This window comes from Phaethon lepturus, unplaced genomic scaffold (genome assembly GCF_000687285.1).
Source record: "Phaethon lepturus isolate BGI_N335 unplaced genomic scaffold, ASM68728v1 scaffold2666, whole genome shotgun sequence".
In the NCBI taxonomy this organism is placed as follows: Eukaryota; Metazoa; Chordata; class Aves; order Phaethontiformes; family Phaethontidae; genus Phaethon; species Phaethon lepturus.
This window is the reverse complement of record NW_010546803.1, coordinates 7672-30437: the sequence shown is the minus strand read 5'-3', so window position 1 is coordinate 30437 and position 22766 is coordinate 7672. Positions and strand designations below refer to the sequence as shown.

Here is a 22766-nt window from a genome sequence, read left to right as displayed (position 1 = left end):
GGGACACACTCAACAAGGTGGCAGAAACCAGGCAGTCCACTGGCAAGTCAAAAAAAAAGCAAGCTCTCTAGCTGCCCCAGCTGAGTCCTTGAGTTGTTTCCTTGGACACATCTTGCTCATTAACCAACATACAACTCAAAATTTCATTTTTCCATATGTATGAAGCAGCAACACAGTTGATGACACTGAACATGCCAGACAAAAATCTGCTGTGTTTGGTCATGTATTAGGGAAAAGATAGGCACTGATTACAGCCTTGAGGCTCTAATAGGTAATACATGTCAACCACATGTGACTTCTCTGACAATTTTCTCTTCCTCCCAGAACACATTATCCCAAGACAGATCTGGCAGACATCTCAGATTAAATTGACCATTTGCATGGCATGTGAGATGAGAGAACAGGAGAAACATGAATACGCTATAGATGTGTGAGAGTTCTAGTGTGACAAAACACAAAATAATGATTTCATTAAATCTTTGTGCATGAGAATGGGCGTGCCTGTATGCAAGCACCTACAACTTAAAAATTCCATATTATTACTTAGGAAAGAACTTTTTGTACCCTTCAAAACATATCTAGACATGTATCGTCTGCTTATGTATGTATACATTATCAGATCATATTCACATAATGCAGTTATTCCCTAGACAGAACGCGTCCAAATGCAAGGTTTAGAAATGCACTGCTAGTAATATGGGAAGTTTGCAATTTTGCAAGAGTTTTTATCATTACTTTGTTACATACTTATTACCTGACAAACTGCACATCTTCACTCTTAGGTAGTTAACATTACCAAAAAACCACCACCACAAATTTCAGAACTCTAATTTCAGAAAAAAATCAGGTAAGATGACCGCCCATGATTTCTAGTTTTCCTGAGGATGATGTTCTGAGTTGCCCAAGATTGTGATTTTTTTTCCCCCCCTTGTATTTTTATCTTAAAGTCATTCAGATTCTCAAATAAACAGTTTTAGAAAAATAAGGACTGAAGACTGATACAAACCCAGCAGTACAAACTGCTCAATTTAACTCACAATAAAGCTTGTGCTACTGTAATTAGTGCGTAAGATATTAAAGATGCCACAAATACATGGTTTAAAACTCTGAAGCATGTCTGGACTGAGAAATTTTAATGGTGTTTCTATAAGGTGTTCACTTAGGGTCACCAAACAAATCTGCGGACAAATCATCTTTAAACAGCATGTTTCAGATGGCTCTGATCCTCAAAAGCAAATCCAATCAGGTTTCATTACAGCAAGAGAATCCGACAATACCATCAACTACTCCGGTTTTCGCTAAACCTGGAAAACCTTCTGAAGTAAGGCTCAGTGTTTGTCATGCTTCCTCATTATCTTACACGCATCATTTTCCATCAGTCTCTTCACCCTTTGTGTTCTAATGAGAAATTGACCCAGATCCCATACAACCCCAGCTCTGCAATAACACCCTGTAGCCACCATCAAATGATTCCAGCAATTTAAGTTAACCTTTTTTAGTTTAGCCGCTACAACCATCAGCAGAGCTGCAAATAATAATTTAAACTGGAAAGAGAAATTACACCTCTCTGCTATACTTTCTCCTTGCCTTTCATACTTGATTTTACGTTATAGAGTAGGAATAAATAACAAATCTTGAGATTACCAATCCTTTCAAAAACAGGCAACTTTCACAAAGATAGGAGCAAGTTATCACCCTGTTTCACCAACATGGAACCTCTAAAGGTTAATTTCATATGTCATCTAAATGTAAGTGTCTTTAAAAGCCCACCAATTCCCAGTCATATTTTCCCAAAGCAGCATCATGCTACTACTAATGCTGTGACTCAGCTGTTGAAGAGGTACTATTCAAGACTGACTACACAGTTTGATAGGCAACACTTTTAGCAGGGTTCCAATCACCAGGTCAGACATCTCGGAAAGATTGGCAAGAATTTCTAGTTGCAGGTCAACTAACACGACCCCGGCAGGTTTTGTTATAAAAGCCAAACTAATAACTGGGACAGTCCACAAATGTTGGCATGCTTCAGTGAAGCACAGAGCACCTTGCTTTAATGTTTATCACCTTTCCTTATTTTTTTACGGATTTAAAACTAAGTTTTGTGAGACCAGAGCAGGCCACCTCCCCTCCCTTCTCTTACCCCAGCCTGAACCTGCAATGCTGGGAACACTGATGTTCCACTTGGCATAGACATAGATACAGATATACACTGCTTCAGAGGGAGAGGGGAATCTGACAAGGAAGATTAATGGCTTATTTGCCTTCTAAATTAAATCACATTACCTCACTTGAGAATTATCAGTAAACCCTATTTCCCAAAGATTCATGCAAAGGGTTGCAGGGTCAACCAGTGATGCCATCTCCTTGCTGAATCTCACAGATGTGCTATGAATTGAAATGGAAGTATAACAAACTGCAGTAACAGCAGAAAGTAGTTTGGGTCAAATCATCTTTGAGATGAATAATAAAAACAGGTTTTGCTGAGCACCTTTTATTAAAAATAGCATCAGATTTTAAAAAGAATTATGTAGTGCTTCTATAAAGGCAAATACTGCTAGGAATGGTGTCATAATGGGAAATAGAGATTGGTAAAGTACTAGCAATAAAAATACAGGCTAGACAGTCCTCGGTAGAAGGACACACACACACACCCCGCCATCTACCACCCACCAAATCAACAGTAGCTGATTCTCTTTTAGACTTGGTATATACTGAAGGTTATATATTTCAGGAAAGTTTTTCATGTGAAATAGCCTTGAACAGAACAATAACAACGTGATTTTGCTAAAAATTAAATGGCACAAAATAGCATCTGGATTTTAAAAGAACAAACACTTAGAGAGCATCAGCTGCTAGAGTTAGCTGAAATAAGTGGATCAGAAACTTGTAACCCCGGGAAGTCTGCAATTTCTTTCAGACAGCAACGCCAAAACTCCAAAGAATAAATATTCCAAGTACAAAGAAGTAGAAGTCCTCCAAACTCATTATGAGAAATGTTAGAAGCAAGCAGAGGAGGAATGGAAAGAAAAAAAAGACTAGAGTAAAACTATAATTCCAAACTGCTCAAAATATTGTGTCAGTCACATTAAAAACAAACATTAGAAAAATGTCTTCTTGCCACATAAAGAAAAAACTTCACATCACAGAGAGTCTGGGTTACAAACCAAGGCTGATCTAAAATTATACTTGGCAAATTAAGCAACAGAATTGCATGTAAATTCAACAGCAAAGACTACATCATCATACAGGTGAACATTTTCAAAGATTTTCAATGTCAGATACAACTTCATCAGGTGGAAAAAATACAAAGGAAAGCCATGACTTAGAGATAACATACAACTAAATCACAGGAAGCTTCAGAAGAGATTTTTCTAGTAGAAATGAAAGAACTGCCAATGGACGAGGTAGCAAAGAGAAATTATCTAAGAATACTACACAATACTCTCTGGGAACTTAAGAAACGTCTTTCTGTCTGTCACAGCAGAAGCCTGTTGCTCTGGTCTCCTTTCAGCCTCACACTCTCTCGCTCAGTGCTGCCTGCATCTTAGACTCTTCCATTTCACTTTTCAAACTCCTTGACCAGTCCAGATGCTTTTTTCTCCTGAGCGTGCTAACTTGCTCATCTTCCACACACTCAGACAACTCTCCCTCACCCAGCCATTTTTTTCATAAAGGAATATAAAGTAGTAAAACAGTATCAGCTTTCACACAATACTGAAGTGTAAGAAACCAGGTTCCAGTGCATGACCAAAAGCCATCAATGCCAGGCTCCAAGGGGTTTTCTTGTAGTAAAGGTGAACAGTCCTTACTGCAAATAGGGTTAGTACAGCAGCTGGAAGTATTCTCTTACAGATTTAAATAGGCTTCTACGCACTACAGGTTTGGAGGAAGAGGGTTTATTTGTGGGCAGGTTTTTGATTTTGTTTGTTTTTAAGTATTGCAGAAAATTTAACTCAGAGGTTCTCCTTCCATTGCTGGGAGCAGGAGAAAGGAACAGCGTGTCTAGTTAAAGTTCTCCTCTGTTCTCCATGTCCAACACTTATTTAAGGCTGAAGTTCACCATGCAAATAAATTTGATGGAAAAACTGTTTGGATATAATGAAAATCACTTGTTTATTTGGTAAGATATAAGAATGGTTTCAAGATAAAATTTAAGGAGATCAGGGGAAGGGACAGAGCAAAATTTGAAGTCTTTTTAAGCATTACAATACTTTTGAAACAAGTCCTTTGACTCTTCATTTGGAATGAGTTTCTTCTGGGAGTTTACTTTTTTCCTACAAATGAAAACAAAAAGCTAACCAATTTTGATTTAAGCCAAAATAATTTATGCTGGGTTCAGGCACTAAACACAGAAAAACAGACACTTACACAATCCTAAACTGTATTTCTATCATCCACAAGAAACAAATTCAAGGTTTAAGGCAAGATAAATAAAACAAATACAAATTACAGCAAGAACCAATCTCACACAAAGTCATTAGCCAGTTGCCTTACAATAAAAGCCAATAAAATCTTGACTTCAAGCAAACTATTATAACCAATACTATCATACTTAAGGTATACACAATATATTCACACTCATTCTTCATGTAAAAAGTGGTTAGGATAAATTTGTACCTTCCTCAGATACCAGAGAGTAGATGAACACAGTATGAAATCCTGAATAGAATTCAAAAAACCCTACCCAGTCCTACAGCAGCTCTCCTGTGTACGTTTCAAAATAAGATGACTGAGCCATGAAGTTCATGCATTTAGGTGGTGTACATTCTGGATCAATCCAGGCTTAACCTTAATCACCAACATCAAGGTTATGTGTTTTGCTATACCAGAGGGTGAACCTAGAGAACCTCCAGGGCTCAGTCCTCAACAGCTACAACCAGTTTTTTTTGAAATATCAATCCTACAGAACTGGGGACAAAAAAAAAGGATTATTTCCTGGTTTGAATACCAATAAAATATTTGCCACTTTCCAATCACTGTTCTACTTATTCTATCCCAATGCAGTACTGCTGCAGGTCACTAATATTTTAAGGAAGAAAAGCCATCTACCCATCACATGTATGCAACAGTAGGTTATTCAGAATCTTGATCTTTACCTTCCTCATGTTTCAAACTATTCTAAATGCCATTTGTAACACTCATATTCACACTCCATTGCTCAAATATTCTCACTCCATCCCTTGAATTGCTTCAAAACTTGACCCTACCCTCAAACTCCAATAGTATGAATGGTGTTTTTTTTCTTTCATTCCAGTCTACAGATTCAGGATCCACAAGTCACACGTCAAGTAACAACGTCATTTTCACCTCACCCAGATCTTTTTTTAAAAGCTACTTTAAATTTCACATTGGTACTAGCAGTCTTTCAGGGTCTTGCATGTGCATTTTGTCTTGTATCACATTCTCATGGAATTAAACACAAAGACCTAGACAAGATGAGGTTTTTTTTACAACACATCTATATTCATTGCATCCCAAAATACCATCACTACATTGTAGCTTTTTATATATCTATACATGTGTGTATACACACAAAGGAACATTGCACATAGACACAGCTTAGCTTTTACAACAATAAGAACATATTATTCCGCAAAAGATGGTTTAGTCAAGTAATTCATTGAAGTACCATTGAAATAATCAATACACTTCTGTCATCCACACTTCAAAAGATTTATATTAAAACAGAATTTGCTAGTAAGTTTGGGTAGATTTTCAAAGAGGATAGCAAGGACAGAAATAGATAGATAGATAGATAGATAGATAGATAGATAGATAGATAGATAGATAGATAGATAGATAGATAAAACCAAACTAAAAAACCAGAAAGTATAGCCTACCAAATATGTTGGTGGAATGTCCTTTCCGGGCAATTGGTTTGAGTTCATTATGTCCCCATCCATATTGCCTATAATTGTCCCAGGCATGCTTCATCATCTAAGAGATGGAAAAAATAGGATTCGATTACATTATAAAACTTTGTACAAATACAGTATTTTACTTCTTATTTGAGACTTTATCTTTCACAGTCATCCCAGCATACTGATAATTACTTTGCCACTATTTCTATCTGTTACAGAAATCAGATATACAGCATGAACACATTTGGAAACAACTTCAAGTCTATCTGACTTAAGCTATAGAGCCTAACGCGCTGCATTAGGTTGTTTTCTGGTTCTTTCTTTCCTTTCTTTAAATATATGCACAGACATTTAAGAATTTAAGCATAAGGAATTGGTGAAAAATACTGGTTAACATCTAAGGCACTAACCAAAAGAAAAAGATGTCTATCAGTATCTGAAGCATAAAAGAGATTTATTTACACTGGTGCATCCAAGTATGACTAAACAATTTTGCAAAAGGCATAATAAATTTTTTATTAGCAACAACTACTAGACCAAGATATACCATCATACAGCCTCTACCAAAAGAAATGCCAAAAGCTTTGCTCTTTAGAAAGCATAATGAACAAAGCAGTATAAAATTGTTAATATTTGCTCCACAAAACATTCTCAACTCTTTTTAGTAGATGTTTCCACCACCTACTGTAGCAAACTACACCTAAAAAACAAAAGGTCTTGCTGACCCACAAATACTAGTTATGCACATTGGCCACTAAGCAGTGCTTTTATAGATTTGCTAAAACTTTTAAGAGTCCTTGCTTGTTTGCATACAGCAGAAATTCAACAGTGACTAAATTGCAAAGTAAATGCAGTTTAAAAATCAAATATTATCACCTAAACAGATCAAAGCAGGTAACAGGAAAAAATCAGATTCCATAAGACATTGCCCCAGACACAAGAACAGTTAGGAACAAACCTGTTCTAAAAGAACAGACATGCAGCTGTATCCACAACATTATACGTATTTTATTTTTCTATTATGTCTTAGAAAGTGGTAAGTGGTATACTGTTAATATATAGGACTTAAATCATGATATCCACTAGTTTGAGAAATGCTCTCTAAGACGAGAAACCATGCTAATGTAATTAACAGACTGATACTAACTCTTTAAGAAACTGATTCTATCAGAGCAAATAAAGTTTTCAGTACGATTTACAAGACTGTCGTTTTCTTATTTTAATCAGAGAGTCACCGTACTCATAGAAGACGTGAGTAAACAAGCAGATGCTGCCTAAAAGCTAAGGTGCAGCCAGCTGCGTTACCAGCACTACCTTATGTAGAAGCAGCTCTCTTCTCTTACTGAGTTCAGGATTTAGCGGAAGTCAGCATCCGGTAATCCCAGATCTTTCAAAGCACATCTAAACTGCCTGCTGAGACATGCAAAAGAAAGTCCCTGCCTCCCTACAGCCATCAAGAGATCCCTGTCCAACCCACACAGCTGAAATTCCTTCAGTTGGAAACTCCCTCCAAGTTTCCTTCCCATGGCTCAGTTAACTCATGCCCAGACAATAAATTTGAACCACAGCAAAGGTATACGCACAGGCCCAGAAGCCGGGAAGCGCTCCTGTGTTAAAATGACATCAACCTAGGCACAGATGTCCCTCTCAAGATGACAGGGGTCCCACTCCTACTGCTTGTCATTCAAAGGCAGTTCACATGTTGCTTTTGGTATTTGCACTAAGAGTCTGACACCTGATTAGGCAATAATACTGTATAGTTTCTTTTAGTGTCATAAACCTGTAATGTAAGAAAAAGAAGATGCAAATATTATACCTAAAAGACGACAGAACAGGCATTTCATTAGCATTGACAAATTCCTTAGTGTTTATAAAGCACTTAAGTTGACCAATTAATAGCTATTAGAACTTCAAGATGACTCAGGTAAAGTGATCTTCTCTTGACAGGTAAGATAAATGCATCATGACAAATGCAGCGAAAGCCTGATCACAGGCAGTACAGAAGTCCCTCTGAGACCTCTTACTGTTATCCAGAATCTTCTTACTAATGTTATCCAGAATCAGCCCACAAATTTTAATATAAAATTGTTCATTAACTTAAGATCACAGAATTGATAATCACAGCATCGTTCAGATGCAAAGGGACCTCAGAACGTCTCTAGTTCAGCCACCTACTCAAAGCAGAATTAGTTATGGGACCAGACTGGGCTACTTAAGACTTTATCCAGTCAGGGTAGACTTAAGGCTTTCTCCAGTCAGAATGGGACAGTCAAGGCCTCTGTGAAGCATCCTGCTCTCACTGCTTGCCAGTCCACCGTAAGTCCTAAAAACTCCACCTGGGAAAACACAGACCTATAGTTTTAGAAGGTACTAAAAGGATGAAGCTAAAGAATTACTCACCAGTGAGCTCTATGTGAGTTTGATAATAGATGGATGTCTAAACAAGGTGACCGTAACATGGCGGATCTAACCAACCTCCTTCCACATAAGGGAAACTGGGCTTCTAAGACCTTTGGATGCATTAATTAAATATTTCATTAAGGAGAATCAAATGACCATTGACATTTTAGCTTTGTAAGAATCTGTAGGCAAACACCAGTATAGAACACAACTAGGTAAGCCCAAAAGAAAAACCTGTTTTCTCACGGAAGAGTGTTAATTGCTGAGTATTTCACTGTCCCAATTTGCTATGCTTCTGGGGGGAAGGTACAGATTTTGTTACAGACTATTTAGTTTTGAAGAAACCCAAGAAAATTATGGAAATTACAAAGGACCAAACCATCACAACATAAGAAGTTTCTATATCCATAAGATAAAATATATCCTAAGATAAAGTTTCAGTAAGATACACGGAAGAGTGGTAATTGCTGAGTATTTCGCTGTCCCAATTTGCTATGCTTCTGGGGGGAAGGTACAGATTTTGTTACAGACTATTTAGTTTTGAAGAAACCCAAGAAAATTATGGAAATTACAAAGGACCAAACCAGAATACATCACAACATAAGAAGTTTCTATATCCGTAAGATAAAATATATCCTAAGATAAAGTTTCAGTAAGATAGAAACTGTAAAGGAGTTGATTTCACCAGATTCATTAATTAATGCAGAAGTAACTTAAGAAAACATTACTAAGACCAGAAACTCTGTCAAACACAAGAGACTAAGACACAGTTAGAATCATAGAATAGTTTGGGTTGGAAAGGATCTTTAAAAGTCATCTAGCCCAACCCCCCCTGCAATGAGCAGGGACATCTTCAACTAGATCCGTTGACTAGATGATCTAACATTCTGAAACAGGAAATTCTATTTTGATGAGATTAAGCTACTTTGATAAACACAATCACATGTCTGTCCTGTCCCTTCACTCTCCAAAACAGCATACAAAGAATATAACTCCCTGAGAATCTTTTGACTTTATTACACTAACTAGTCAATTGACTTTTTTTTTTCCAGATGAACACCAAACATTACTCTGGCACACACTCCACCACAAAGTGAGTAACCTTCACAGTACCTCGTTAGCAGATAACTGCACATTACATGCAAGCAGGAAACCCCACAGGTCGTGTATACAATATTAGGTTTTGTAAGGATGATATGCCAAGAGATCTTGTAACAACATGGAAATTTCTGTTACTGCCAGAACTGGTAGCACAATATACTATGGATATAACATTTATACTATCGGGAGCAGCTGTGCACACAGAAGCTTTCAAGAGACAGGAGAAGATAGCTGCCTCTACCAGCTAAAAATTTAACAGAGGATGTCACTTTAGCTCAGAAAGTACAAGCAATGTGAACTCCTGATCTGAAAAACAGGATTATCTCTATGGTTATGCCATGCAGCATTTGCATAGTGGACCTTGGAAATGCTGAAGAACAGCTGCAGGTATAGATAGGCTTTTCTTCAAGAAAAGCCTTGTCTTTAAGAGGAGAGGGAAGTCTCAGACACCAAGTGGAACATCAGTACTAATAATAATAGAAAGAAGGTAAAAATACTTGCAGAAACACCCAAACAAAACAACCCTTAAAGAACCTATGATGGAGGCATCTTAAGTTCAGTAGAGTGAAAATAAGCTGGTCCAAGCACAGATCAATAATTGTGGAAAAAGTCAAGGAGGAGATTCCCATAAGTGAAATTTCCACACCTGATAGCAGTTTGTCAAAGTAAGTGCTTGGAGCTTGATGACATATCATATAAAGATCTTGTAGTCTGTCCACTAGAGAACAAATGGTTTTAGTGATGGGCATTTACTGACACTATTAATGTCAGATTTTGCTTTTGAAAGCAAAATAATTTATAGGGGATAGGTTCACTGAATACTGGTCTGGAAAATGTTTATTATGGGATGCACCATATACAACAGCCAGCAAGATACTGTTGCATGTACAGCTTGATAATTCCACAAAAACATGAATTTGGACTCTGCTGCGAGAGAGGCAGAACACCAAGAAGCAGTGCATGTCTCAAATGAAACTGTTTTTGTAGGTAGACCATTATCTAGATGCTTTACTGACTTTAGAACATGTTCACGGGATCTGACCCTCTACAGTCACTGGAAAATCATGTTTTTATAAAGACAGAGTGCAATTATGATTTTGTCAAAAGACATCATTACCAAGAATAAAAGGAGTTCACAGTGATTGAAAAGAGACTGTTGTAAGGAAGTTCTGTCACTACAGGAGAACATTAGAAACAATCCAAACCACAGAGTGTTTCAAAAGCCCCTTTCCACTCCTCAGAAAAATGGCACACGCCTAGCAAACAGAAAATAAGAGTCCTAAGAAATAAGCAAAAGAACCAATTTACTGGCAAATTGCAAAGACTGATTGTACCTAGAAATAAGAAACCTATCCTCTTGCCATTCACCAGGAATACGCATAACAGAGACAGCAAGTAAGTTTTGCTTTCAAAGGAAGTTACTCTGGTTAAGGGTACAATTTCAAGAGATTTATATAAACCACCTTCAAATTCTGTTTTAAAATTAACCAAGGGCTTACTAGACAAGATTACTGCCCAGTTGGTAGATTAAAAATTAATAACTGCTTTCCTACTGTCTGCAGAGAATACTTTTTGGAGGTTAAATTAAAGAATGATATTTTCCTTGTATAAATAGTCAGATTTTTGAAGAAACTTAGAAAATTCATACAGATTATTTTATTCTTCTGGGAGCTACAAATATCTACCTAGAGAAATTATTTTGGGCTTCAGTCTATGTGCCTCTATCATGCATTTCTGAATACTGTCACTGGAAAAGTCTTTGGAACGTGTTCCGAACACACACAGAAAGCTGGGTTTTCTTTTACTGATGAATTGTTAACTAATCCATTACTAAAACAAAATGAAAATGTTTATCAAATGTATACTAAATGGCATGCTTGTCCTTTATTGTTGGCATGAAATACTTGAAGTCTAAGATACCCGATGAAACTAAGGGAAAAATACTTCAGAGTGGTGAGAACTGGAACAGTACATGTAAAGGGCCTAAACTTGGAGGGCTTACAGCAGTGAACCAACTGCTGAAATTTGTACAAGAAAGCCAAACGTTTTTTTCCCAAGATGGTGAACCAGTATTTTTGACCTTGTGTGTCCTCATGGTTTCCAGAGGAACTAGTAGCCACAGGTTTGACTGGCCCTGTGGTATTCAGAACAGTAGAACCTCCCAGATCATCTCTGTAAACAACCAGTACTGCACATCACCCAGCAGAAAGCAGTTCCTTTCTTTCAGTTTTGCCTTCTTCCAGTTTTGCCTTTTCAAGCATCAATCTAATCATCTTCATCAGCTTGTCCTTGCACCTCTGCCAGTTTTACTGTATCCTTTCTGAAGCTTAGAGACTATAACTACATGAAGCGTGCAAGATGCAGAGGCACTTTTAGCTCCATATGCTACCGTAAGAACCTTACCTCTTTTGTTCTTCTTTCCTAAAATACTGAATACTAGCTTTCTGTCTGCTATTGAGCACTACAGTGACATTTCCAAGTAACTATTATAAGCACAAACTCTCATTCTCAAGTGGTAGTAAGTCACTTCACACCTTTTCATATTAATCATGAAGTTGGAATTTCTCCCCCTCCAGCCCCAATATGCATGATTTTACATTTAGCTGAGAAATAAAAGCGGAGATAATCACTCGGTCCCATAGTATTTTTCTGCAATTCTTCAGTCTGGCCTCAGTTTTTCTACTCCAAATATCTGTGTTGGCAGCAAAGTTGATCATACCACTATTCATCCATTTTCCAACTCATAAATTATACAAATAAATTATTTAGAGTATGGATCCAGCACACGTCCTGTATGGCCTCCAACACCATTTATTTGTACTCTCCATTTCCTGACTTCTAACCAATTTCTCCAAAGAGACACAATCCTCCGTCCCATGGCTGCTCAGTTCAACAGCTGTTAGTGACGAACCTTGCCAAACATTTTTTGAGAAATTGCATATATTAACTATGTCCCCTGCCCACATGTTTGTTGACTCTTTCAGGCATCTTCCATAGCTTTGTGCATCATGACACTAAAAATATACAGAGACATCTTAGGCATCTGTGTGCCCAACAATTCTATTCCCTGTTCTAGTTTGTGTTAATCTGCACAGTTCATTCATTAGGCATAGGAGTCTGCAGTTCTTTGATCTCCCCTTTAAACCCTTTCAAAGATTGATATCTTGTTAGCCACCTTCTAGTCCTCTGGTAACAAAGCAGAAAATAAAAATAGATGCCAGCAATGCAAATCAGGAAACCAAATCTCAGTGCAAACTAAGTCAGAGCAAATTGTTGCAAGTTCCAGGTATTACAGTATTGTATGCAGATGCTCTATGTCTTAATGGAATGCATCATAACAGGTTACTTTACAAGTAGCTCACATTGTTGAACATAGTTTTCTTGATGATATTAATGCTTGATAGTGTCAGATTTCAGAATTATTTACATTAACAATGTCACTGATACACACACTGGCATATATTCTATGGAGTTGCTCTGGGCAACACAGAAGGGACTACAGGAGAAATTATGCAAAGACAACTAACAGTTACTGGAATTTTTATGATATTTATGAGTACACTCTTGCTTTCCAATCAAAATCTTCACAGCTGCAAAATACACATTGTCACTTGTATAATAATTTAATATAGAGCTCTCTTCCATCTAGCCACAACTCACGATTTTTGCTATTCCCATATTACAGAGATTTTATAAATGGCACATAAAATATAACATTAAAAAAACAAACACCAAAACCAAACTAGCAACAAGGTCCATCAGGTTTCACAGAGCCTTTTGATTTACCCAACTCTGGAGACAAGTAATTTACCTAGGGTTTTGCTCATTTTTATTTGTCTGATTACATCAGGGAAGTAAAATATTTCCTTGTTTTCTTGATTTTATTTTGCATTTATGAATTTTAAATACTGCAAATGTGCTACTTCATTGTTGAAAGATAGGTTTTTCTCACAATAGTGTGGAAAAAGATATCTTTAATAATGAAAACCACCTTTAATTTTTAACATGCTTCCATTAATGCATGAATGTGGAGAATTCTGTAATTGCCACACTTGGATAAATTGATTCATTTTTAAAATACTCTTTATTTTCATCCTTCTGTCCGAGCAAAATAAATACACCAAGCTACAAAGCTTCTCACAGGCATACATTAAAGACTTACAAATGTAAAATGAGTTCTTTATACAATCATCCCAACAAGTTGCAACACAACTTTGTGCAGGGCCATTCGTAAGTTGCCTGTACTGACCAAAGTGCTAACTGCACAATTTTCATTCTAATATACCCATTGAAAATTAGGTTACCAGCAGGCTCGATCAAAAACAGTTCATCCTTACTTCAGGCAGATTTCACTCATTCAGTTAAAATGAGATAAGCATTAAAAAAGTGCAATGAAACTCATTTAAAGCCAACATAGCTGTTCTCGACATGCTGAATTAATTTTGAGAATGCAGAACAGGGAATGCAAACAGTGTGCAAACAAAACCACTTAATAAGGTGTGTGCATACATAGTTCTAAACACATTTTTATATTTAACCCTAACACATACATAAATGTATGTGCGTGTGTATATATTTTTATACAAACATACACACTGCAGTGTGCATGTTATCTTAAACACTGAAAAAGTTAGGTCATAATACTTATTGTGCTTCATTTTTATTGAGATCAAAGCCAGGAGCAATGAACTACAAAATACGATGCAAAGCTCTTAACACAGTAGACATGTATTACTAAAAACTGGTGTCCTAACAAAGTAGAAGTCCAAGTAAGTTTGATCAAGGAAAAAAAAAAAGAGTGTAAAGTGTCAGCAATAATGAAACTGTTCTAAATGGGTTTTAGATGCTGAAAAAAATCCCACAGTCACTGAAGGCAGCTTATTTGGCTAGATCAGAAACATTGCAATTACAAAAAATATGAATTAGATTAGCAGTGGAAGTTGTATGAATAGTAACTATGAAAAGAGGAGTTATGCAGCATGAAAAGACCTCTACATGATTAAGCACTTTCTTTTGCACAGCTCTTTTCTCAATATGCACGCAAAATAGAACTCAGACAAAAGGACGCTTACTTACTATTTTTAACCTGATTTCTTAACAGAATCTTGGTCTCTGTACATCTGTCATTTCCCACATATATTTACAGTAGCCTTTGAATCCATTCTCTAATTTCAAACCTGATTTTAGAGTCGGAAGAACCAGATACTTGACACCTCTACCTGGGGGGGGGAAGGGGGGATGTTAAAAAAGAAAAAAAAAAAATCTGTGGCTAGATAAGGTAGACAGACACAAATTAGTACCCCAACTGAGAGGAAGGCAGTTATAATCCAACCCTTTATTCATTCGGAGGGGCAGCATTTAGCATGCAGGTAGCTCTAAACCAGGCACAGAACACACTGCCACTCATGCAGTCAAGCAGCAAGATAAGAGGACATTCACAGCAACGTGTGCGTGAGGAGCAGGGGGTGGTGTAACCATATGTAGGTCAAAAACCCATAGGAAACCATTAGTTTTGCTGCTGATAAAACAGCCTGTTACTTCTCAACATTATTAGCAGCCTCTTGAGCATCATCCAGAGACCAAGATAAAAATACATTTTAATCACTTCTCTTCTTAGCACATTTCTAAAAGTATTTCCAAAATTGTCTCCACTAATATTACACAATCTTCCTAACTCCCCTTCTAAGAGGCAACACATTACAAGTCACATTTTAAAAGAGAAAGAAAATAATTTAAAGGAAATTTAAAGAAAATTTTGCTGTAGGCCACAGTAAGTTCACTGGCAAAAGAACTCAGGTCAAAATGTCCCCAGCTTCCCAGGTGGGACCTTGTTCCTCACTTGTACAAATTTAACAGCAACTCATTTTGCAGGTGTCAGATGTAGCAAGTGGTCTTTAACTGTGGCCCCTATGCTCCCTGGATACCCATTCTACAACAGCTTTTGCTTAAATGTCTTTGAACTTCACACCCCCAACAAACCTCTCCTTCTTTGTGAGTATGAGGTTCAGCAAAACATCTCTCCTCATTGGCTGCAGTATCATTTGGAGAAGTAAGTAGTCACCAGTGCACTTCAGAAAACTTTTGAATTGCTTATGCCCTGCTGTGTTGTGCCTCCAGCAGATACCGAGTTGGCTGAAGTCCCCCATGAAGACCAGGGTCCGCAAACATGACGCTGCTCCAATATGCCTGTAGAGCACCTCATCCACTTGTTATTCCTGGTCAGGCAGCCTATAGCAGACACACACTACAATGTCACGCTTACCAGTCTGCTCCTTAATTCTTACCCATAAGCTCTCAGTTCATTATCCATGCCAGGCACTCCAGCTTCTCTCTCACATAAAAGGCAACTTCACCCCCTCGTTTTCCTGGCCTGTTCTTGAAGAGTCTGTATTCTTCCACTGCAACACTCCAGTCATGCAAGTCATCCCACCACACCTCCACCCATTTCCATATTGCCAACAAGATCACAGCCTTGCAACTGCACGCATGTTTATTCCCCATGCCACATGCATTATTGTACATGCACTTCAGAGAGGTACCCTTGCACGCCGATTTCCCAGAAATGGTTTCGGGGATTTCTCCATAATGGTGCCTTGTAGGCACTACCTTGCTTATATGCAAATGCTAGAAGTGACCCTGGTTAAGCCCTGTTTTGTTGATTTTGTGATCCTTTTCTGTTACATCACTGCAGGCCCTTTGCTCATCCACCTGCTCAGTCACTGCCTCACAGTGCTGCCAGTTACTCTCTCTTTCCCCCACCATTCCTGGTTCAAAGACCTCCTTACAAGATCAGCCATCCTGCTGGCAAAGATGCATTTGTCCTGCCTTAGTGAGGTGGATCCCATCTCTCTTGGGCAGACCCTGCAAACAGGGACCCATGGCTGTAGAACCCAAAAGCCTGTTGCCAACCCCAGTTTCACAACCAACTGCTGATGTGCACTGCCAGCACCCTTCTCCTCACACCCTTTCTCCTTACTGTTAGGATTAAGGAGACCACTACCCAGCCCCCTGGGTCCCTGACAATCCCCTCCAGAGGTCTATAGTCTATACATATGCAAAACTGATATTGTATGTAATACAATACGTACTGACTTGTATGTAAAACTCATACATCCATAATTTTGACACTTCTCAGAGCAAACACCTTTTTAACGATCCAAGAACTCAACAAACATTTCAATGTTTAGAACAAGGTATATATAGAATATCTTGCATGGGATTAGTACCATTATTGGGTGGAATAAGCTATTAACACATGTATCTGAAATGAACGCTGGCAGTAAGACGATATTGTGAAATCTTGGGCTGAAGTTAAAGAAAACCTGAGCCCTAAGCAGGGTGAAAAGAATTATAACATTTTCCTTATTTGGCTGTATAAAATTTAACTTCAGGGAAACAAAACTAATTAAAGAGAGCACTATGTAATGATTACACTTAAACTGCAGAAAAAAATTAATGTTCTGAACACAAAAGGACACAATAATGGAAATTAAGTGCCAAGAATTCCAAATGCTCATGCAATTTATATCTAATTTAACTTGGAAAAGGAAGCCAGTGACTTCCAAAAGGTAAGTTTTGTTCTTAATTTCTTTACACTAACCACAATAAAGACACATCATAAAAATCTTTTTGGAAAATTATACAAGTTACATCTACCCTCATATAAAACCATTTTCTCATCTTTTACTAGGTATGGAAAAAAAAAAATCAGTAAAATATTAACACAAAGCTAAAGTGTAGCAAGAATAATTTTCAGATGTGTTTATTCTTAAAATACCAGTTAATTAAAAGCCATAGCGTTTTTTAAAAGCCAGAACAGCAAGCTAATATACTAGAGAAGTGCTACAAAACAGGTATGGTAAGCAGGTGGAAAATACGTACTTCTCGAAGTTGTCACTGTGCATCTAAAATAATCAGCCAACTCATAAATGGTCTTTATTGAAATAACTGAATTAATAGCTTGTTAGAAGAATACAGACAAATTGTAAAATTTTGTGAATTAGTTACAACTGAGAATACCATGTAACACCCAATATAAATATCAGAACCAAAAGACACACCAAGACAAAACTAAGAGATGCAGATTCTGCTCCTGGTTTATTCCATGACCTTAAGAAGCCTCCTTCTCTATGCTCAGTAACCATTCCTATTATATAAAGCTTTCAAATGCTTTACAAAGCTCTCTTAAGAGCATTAGACAAATTCTTTTTACTTTAGATGCACTTTTTAAAAAAATAAAAATATGTATTTTTAAAACAGTTAAGAACTGCAAAACCACTTTTTATGCAAAGATGTGTTAGAAAAGACTTCAAGTTATTCTTTGGAAAGAAAGTAATAATAAATTTTCCTTAAAAATGACAGAAACTAGATCCCCATTTGAAAATTTTCCAGTCTTTCTCCCAACTGTAAAGACCCATGAGTGCGTTACAAATTGTCCCCAACAGTGAGCTCAATTCTACATAGTTTTTCATCATTCTATACTAGGCAACGTAGGCTGTATAAATTCATTCATTTTGTCAATTTTAATAGTCTAAAGCTGTTCTGTGAGAGTCAAGTTCCTCAAACATGCATCAGGAAACTTCAGAGTAAACCAAGGCATGAGCCAAATGCCTTCTCAGGACCACCTGGAATTTTGAAGCCAGCTATGCAGCCTCCAAAGAACTAGGAGCTTCCCTGTGCTATTTTTTTTGTCTCAATCCAGGCAACCATAATGTCTTGCATGCCAGAAGAACTATATAAACTAGGTGTAGACCTATGTTAGAGATATTGTCTCCTGGAACTTGTTCTTCTTTTGCTAAGTCTTTATCTCATCTACGAAGACTATTTATATTAGCCTACACCAGCTACAAAAAACAACAAGAGAAGACCTCAGTGATGATCATAACATATTTCAAAATGCACTTTGCATCTCTGGAATTGCTGTAGCCTCCTGTGACACAAAAACAGGTTTCAGGCAAAATATTATTAGTCTGACACTGTTAATATATGTTTTATCTCAGCCACATTATATTCACTGCAACATAGCAGATGCCAAAGTCCAGAGGCCAATCAAAAATGACAATGTACCAACAATGGGTTCTTCAGCATTATCATTTGTCCATTCACACTAGCAGACCTTGCACTCCTGTATTCTACGTCTTCATGCATCTAGCTGTAGAAGTGATAATCTGCTACCCTGCATCAAAGAATTTAAAAATTCTGGAGATCACCCGATAGCTGCAATATTAACAAGACTGACTCAATGACGGCAATTCACACAACAAAGACATAAATACTACAACAGGAGCCATCAATAAGTTATGCAATAAAAAACCAGCTTGTCAGTGTGACTCACACATAGGCTGATCACCAAATAAAAGAGTAAGCCTCTTGCAGCACGAGATTTGTGGTAACTGCAGATAAGGATCACCAGAGTTACTACTACCTGGTGATCCTCACAAACTACCCTGGACTCCTTACTCACAAATTGCTATACCTTCAGCTTTAGGTCAGCAAGAATTGTCCAAACTTCACTACTTATCCATGTCACCAAGAAAACTGCCATTTTGTACTAACCTATAGCTTCTCATCTCCTCTCGGTCTACATTCTGACCAAACCACTTCAGAAATGCAAATACTAATTTTCAACCGTCCCTCCAATTCCAGGCTTGATCTATAGGAACTTCAGTTGATTATTTCTTCCACCTAGTTCTTCACTGTTAGCTATGCTCAGTACTTTCACATTACTTGGTCACCTCAGTTTTATTCTACCCTTTAAATCCATCAGTGGCAAACTCAAAGGTATTTAAATACACTAATCTGTAGTTAAAATAAAGAAACGTTGACAAGTACATGACCATACCATTCACTGTTCATCCTTACCCTACAGAAGACATTTTGAAAAGTAAGCTTCTCTGTACATTCTCACTGAATATGTGTGAGGACAAGAGTTTTGAGAGGCAGTAGAGCCTTCTGAAATCCACAATTCAGTGCTGTCCTTTGAGAAATAGCCCTAGCCAAGCAGGGTCAAGAGGGTCCAATATTCCACACACAACTTTCTCATTCAAAAGTGCTTCTCCACTGTTAGTGTAGTCACTAACAGAACAGGCACACCTTCCAGGGAAGAATGTGCTACTTGAGAGATTCAAATAGTGATAAAGCTCTATGCTGTACCATTCATGCATCATAAGCAGGTGTTCATTATTTCATAAGAATGGATTTCATCTAGTCATCATTAATATTCCAATTAAAACTCCAACTTAAGTGACCTACCTGCAGCATGGCACATACTCCAGGTGCAACTCCCCCCTGCTACAAGGGCAGGTGTATGATTGACTTATTTTTGGGGGGTTTTATGAGTTAACTAAACTAAGATTACAATTTAAAAGCAGACTTAACTGATGTAACTACTAAGTGCTGTGGTCCTGGATGCTCTTTAATTACAGAGCCTGTGCTTGTCTACCTCTGGCCTGACCTATTCCTGCTTGCTAACCCGATTTTTTAGGCATAAAACAAATCAGACTACAGGAAAGAAAAAGAAAAGGGCTGTACAATGTTTCTGCCATCCTAGTTAGACATACAGACTCAGAAAAATGCCTGGCAACAATAATAGGAATCTTATGGCCACCCAGGAGTGGAAAGCATAAGACCAGAAACTGCAATTCCCATAGCATAAGCTGCCACAGAACCAGAAGCCTAAACCAACATCTTAGCTTTAATGTTTTACAGGTAAATGAGGCAATCTATGAGCTCTATCAAATGAACTTCTAGTTTTTATAGACCCATTTAAAACTTACTTTGAAAAGTATGTGATAATTTGGTAATTTGCACATTTTACCAGCAGGCCGGTTTTTTTCTTATCTTTTCAATCCACTGTTTAAACATTTAAAAATATCTTGTGACACACTACCATATCCCATTCTTTGAATGGAACCTGACAAATTCAGGCTCTACTTTAAAGATGCACTTGTTGCTATTCCATGTGTTAGTGACAAACTCCCTTTGAACCCATACCACTAAGTTGAAGAAAGCCTTAAAACCATTTTTAAGTTGTTACCCAGTGAAATATTACACCCCAACACCAGGAAAAAACATGCAATAATCCTGATGATCATTAATACTTGATGTGCACTTTTAGCTTACTGTTTATTAAAAAGAATTGTAGTCCTGTTTTTCTTTTTTTTTTTTTTTAATAAATATAAATTGTAACAGCAACTGAACAACATAAATAACTGCTATCAGAGACAAGAATAGGTAGGACATCATCATCTTTACCTCTTTAATTTTGTTCCTCTTCTCTCTGATATCCAGGTCTGCTGGTTCTCCACTGTTTACCCCTATAAGATTTGGTAAAGGAACAGGGGGCAGTGGCTTGCTGTCTTTCTTTTTCAACTCTTGCACTACTTTGTTCTTTTCTGTCTGAATCTCAGCTTGAATCTCATCACGTGATTTCTTCAGTTTCTCCTTAGCCTCTTCCAGAGCCTTTTCATGATCTGCTCGGATCTTATTTCTCAGACGTTCCTCTTCTTCTCTGGAGACACAAATGCTAGTCAGCATCTCATTACTAAAAATACATTGCTTATAAACAAACTGCAGCTTCAAAACAGGAGCCACATCCCAAGTTGGTTTACTCTAAGTAATTCTAATGATTCAGACAGGTTTACTTAATTACATTAGCACACAATCCTACACTAAGTTTGCCATGAACCCCAAAAGAAGAGCACACACATCAGCAACACTGTTGTAGAAAAATGTATCATAGGGGTCTTCTAGATTATATCTCAGCACCTTTGCTTGTCTACTCAAGAATTTAGAGAGAAAAAGCCCTACATCCTGTACGTCAACTACAGGATATGCAGAAGCACATCTAGCAGTCATTCAATTTAAGAAAAAAAACAAACACACACCAACCAAAAGGGTTCTTCCTCACCTTCTGCACAATAAATACATGGTACACAACTTGTCAAGATCTGAAGGCAACCACTACAAAAAAAAGTCACAGGCACTCCTTTTACTAACAATGAGGTGAGCTGCAAACCCCACTACAGCATGTTTTGTCTTGAATTCAGAATTCGTTTTGTTCCAATCAGTCCATAAACCTCAAAAGTTAAATGTGGAGTTAATTAAAAAGCCATTTAGGAACATAAGACCCTTCAGTAAAGCATGATTTTGAAACTCCTTGTCAACAAAATCAACATCATCTTGGTTCTAAGCACAATCTTCCATCATGATCTTCAACGATCAATAAAAGTTTTTAGATTCACACACAAAATGAAGAGTGCTGTTTTAAAGTCTGGGTTAAACGAGGTTATTCTAACAACAGACAAAAATGGCCCATTCCAAACCTAAAATATTTCAAGGCATCAAAAAGATACACATCAGACACTCAATATAACACAACTGTTTCAGGCTTCTTTAAAATATAGAGTTGCTCAATGACTAATGTAAGCAAAAATAGTTGTAGGTATTTAACACAAGCACTAGTTACAAAAAGCGCATTCCTTCCCTGTTTCTTTCCCCATGCAAAAATACTTTTTCCTCAGAGTGTTAAGACTACAGTAGGTAATGGAAAGGAAAGAAGGCAAGCAGCAAGCCATGTAAGAAATACCAAGCTTGGCCTAACTGCTTTCAAGAGGAACTGAGCCACCTGACTCTTATCACATGTTTTTTCCAGTATACTAACATGAAAAGAATACCAATGAAAAGAAGCAACCACCATTTGATATGTGAGAATTAGAATAGAAAAGCTTAGTTAGAAGGTACCTACAGTGATCATCAGTCCAACTGCATTTAAAAGCCAATCCAAAGTTTGCAGAAAAAAATAAACACAAGACAACTGTTAACCAAGCATTGACAACAAAAATAGGAATGTAACTACGTATTTAAATCGGGCTATTTTTCCTACAAAGGTTATTAAAAATGTTTGACAAAGTCAATGATAAACCGATAACATTTCCAGGATTTAAATACATTTAAAGTAACTCACTGGGGTGCTGTGCTGGAATATTTGGCAATATGGACAAATCTTACTGAGCTTTGCAAATATAATAGAACTGTTTTTATTAATCTGACAGATCAAGATCATGTCATGTCTATTATAGAGCACTGCTTCTCCTTTACCAAAAAAAGCTTAAAGAACGAAGCTAATAATGAATAGCTTACATAGTTATGATACAATAGTATCAGAGCAATTCCACCAGACTGGTCCATTTTGTGTAAGGTTTGACTGCTACAGTCCTCTGCCTAAGGAGAGCTGATTTTAAGTCAAAGTGCAATAAATCAAGCTTTTAGTTCCAGAAATTCACAGTTCAACCCCCCAATGTATTAGCCCTGACTGCTATCTCATAAACATCCAGTATATTTTTAAGTTAAAATTTATACATCTCTGCTCCAGTCTTTAGCTTGGGGTCAAAAGCTCGAACAAGG

At 37.3% G+C, this 22766-nt stretch overlaps 1 protein-coding gene across 1 annotated transcript in view; it reads right to left on the bottom strand.

Moving 5' to 3' along the window:
* Positions 1 to 20897, bottom strand: part of LOC104622588 (mannosyl-oligosaccharide 1,2-alpha-mannosidase IB) — a gene marked incomplete at its 3' end in the record, with an annotated part of 103607 nt that extends 82710 nt beyond the window's left edge. Inside the window, exons 1-2 of the mRNA XM_010289423.1 lie at positions 20616 to 20897; positions 5841 to 5937 (exon numbers count right to left, since the gene is read on the bottom strand). Of these exons, the coding sequence (XP_010287725.1) occupies positions 5841 to 5937; positions 20616 to 20897 (379 nt within the window). The remainder of the gene's footprint in view (positions 1 to 5840; positions 5938 to 20615) is intronic.
* Between the last annotated feature and the right edge of the window lie 1869 nt (positions 20898 to 22766).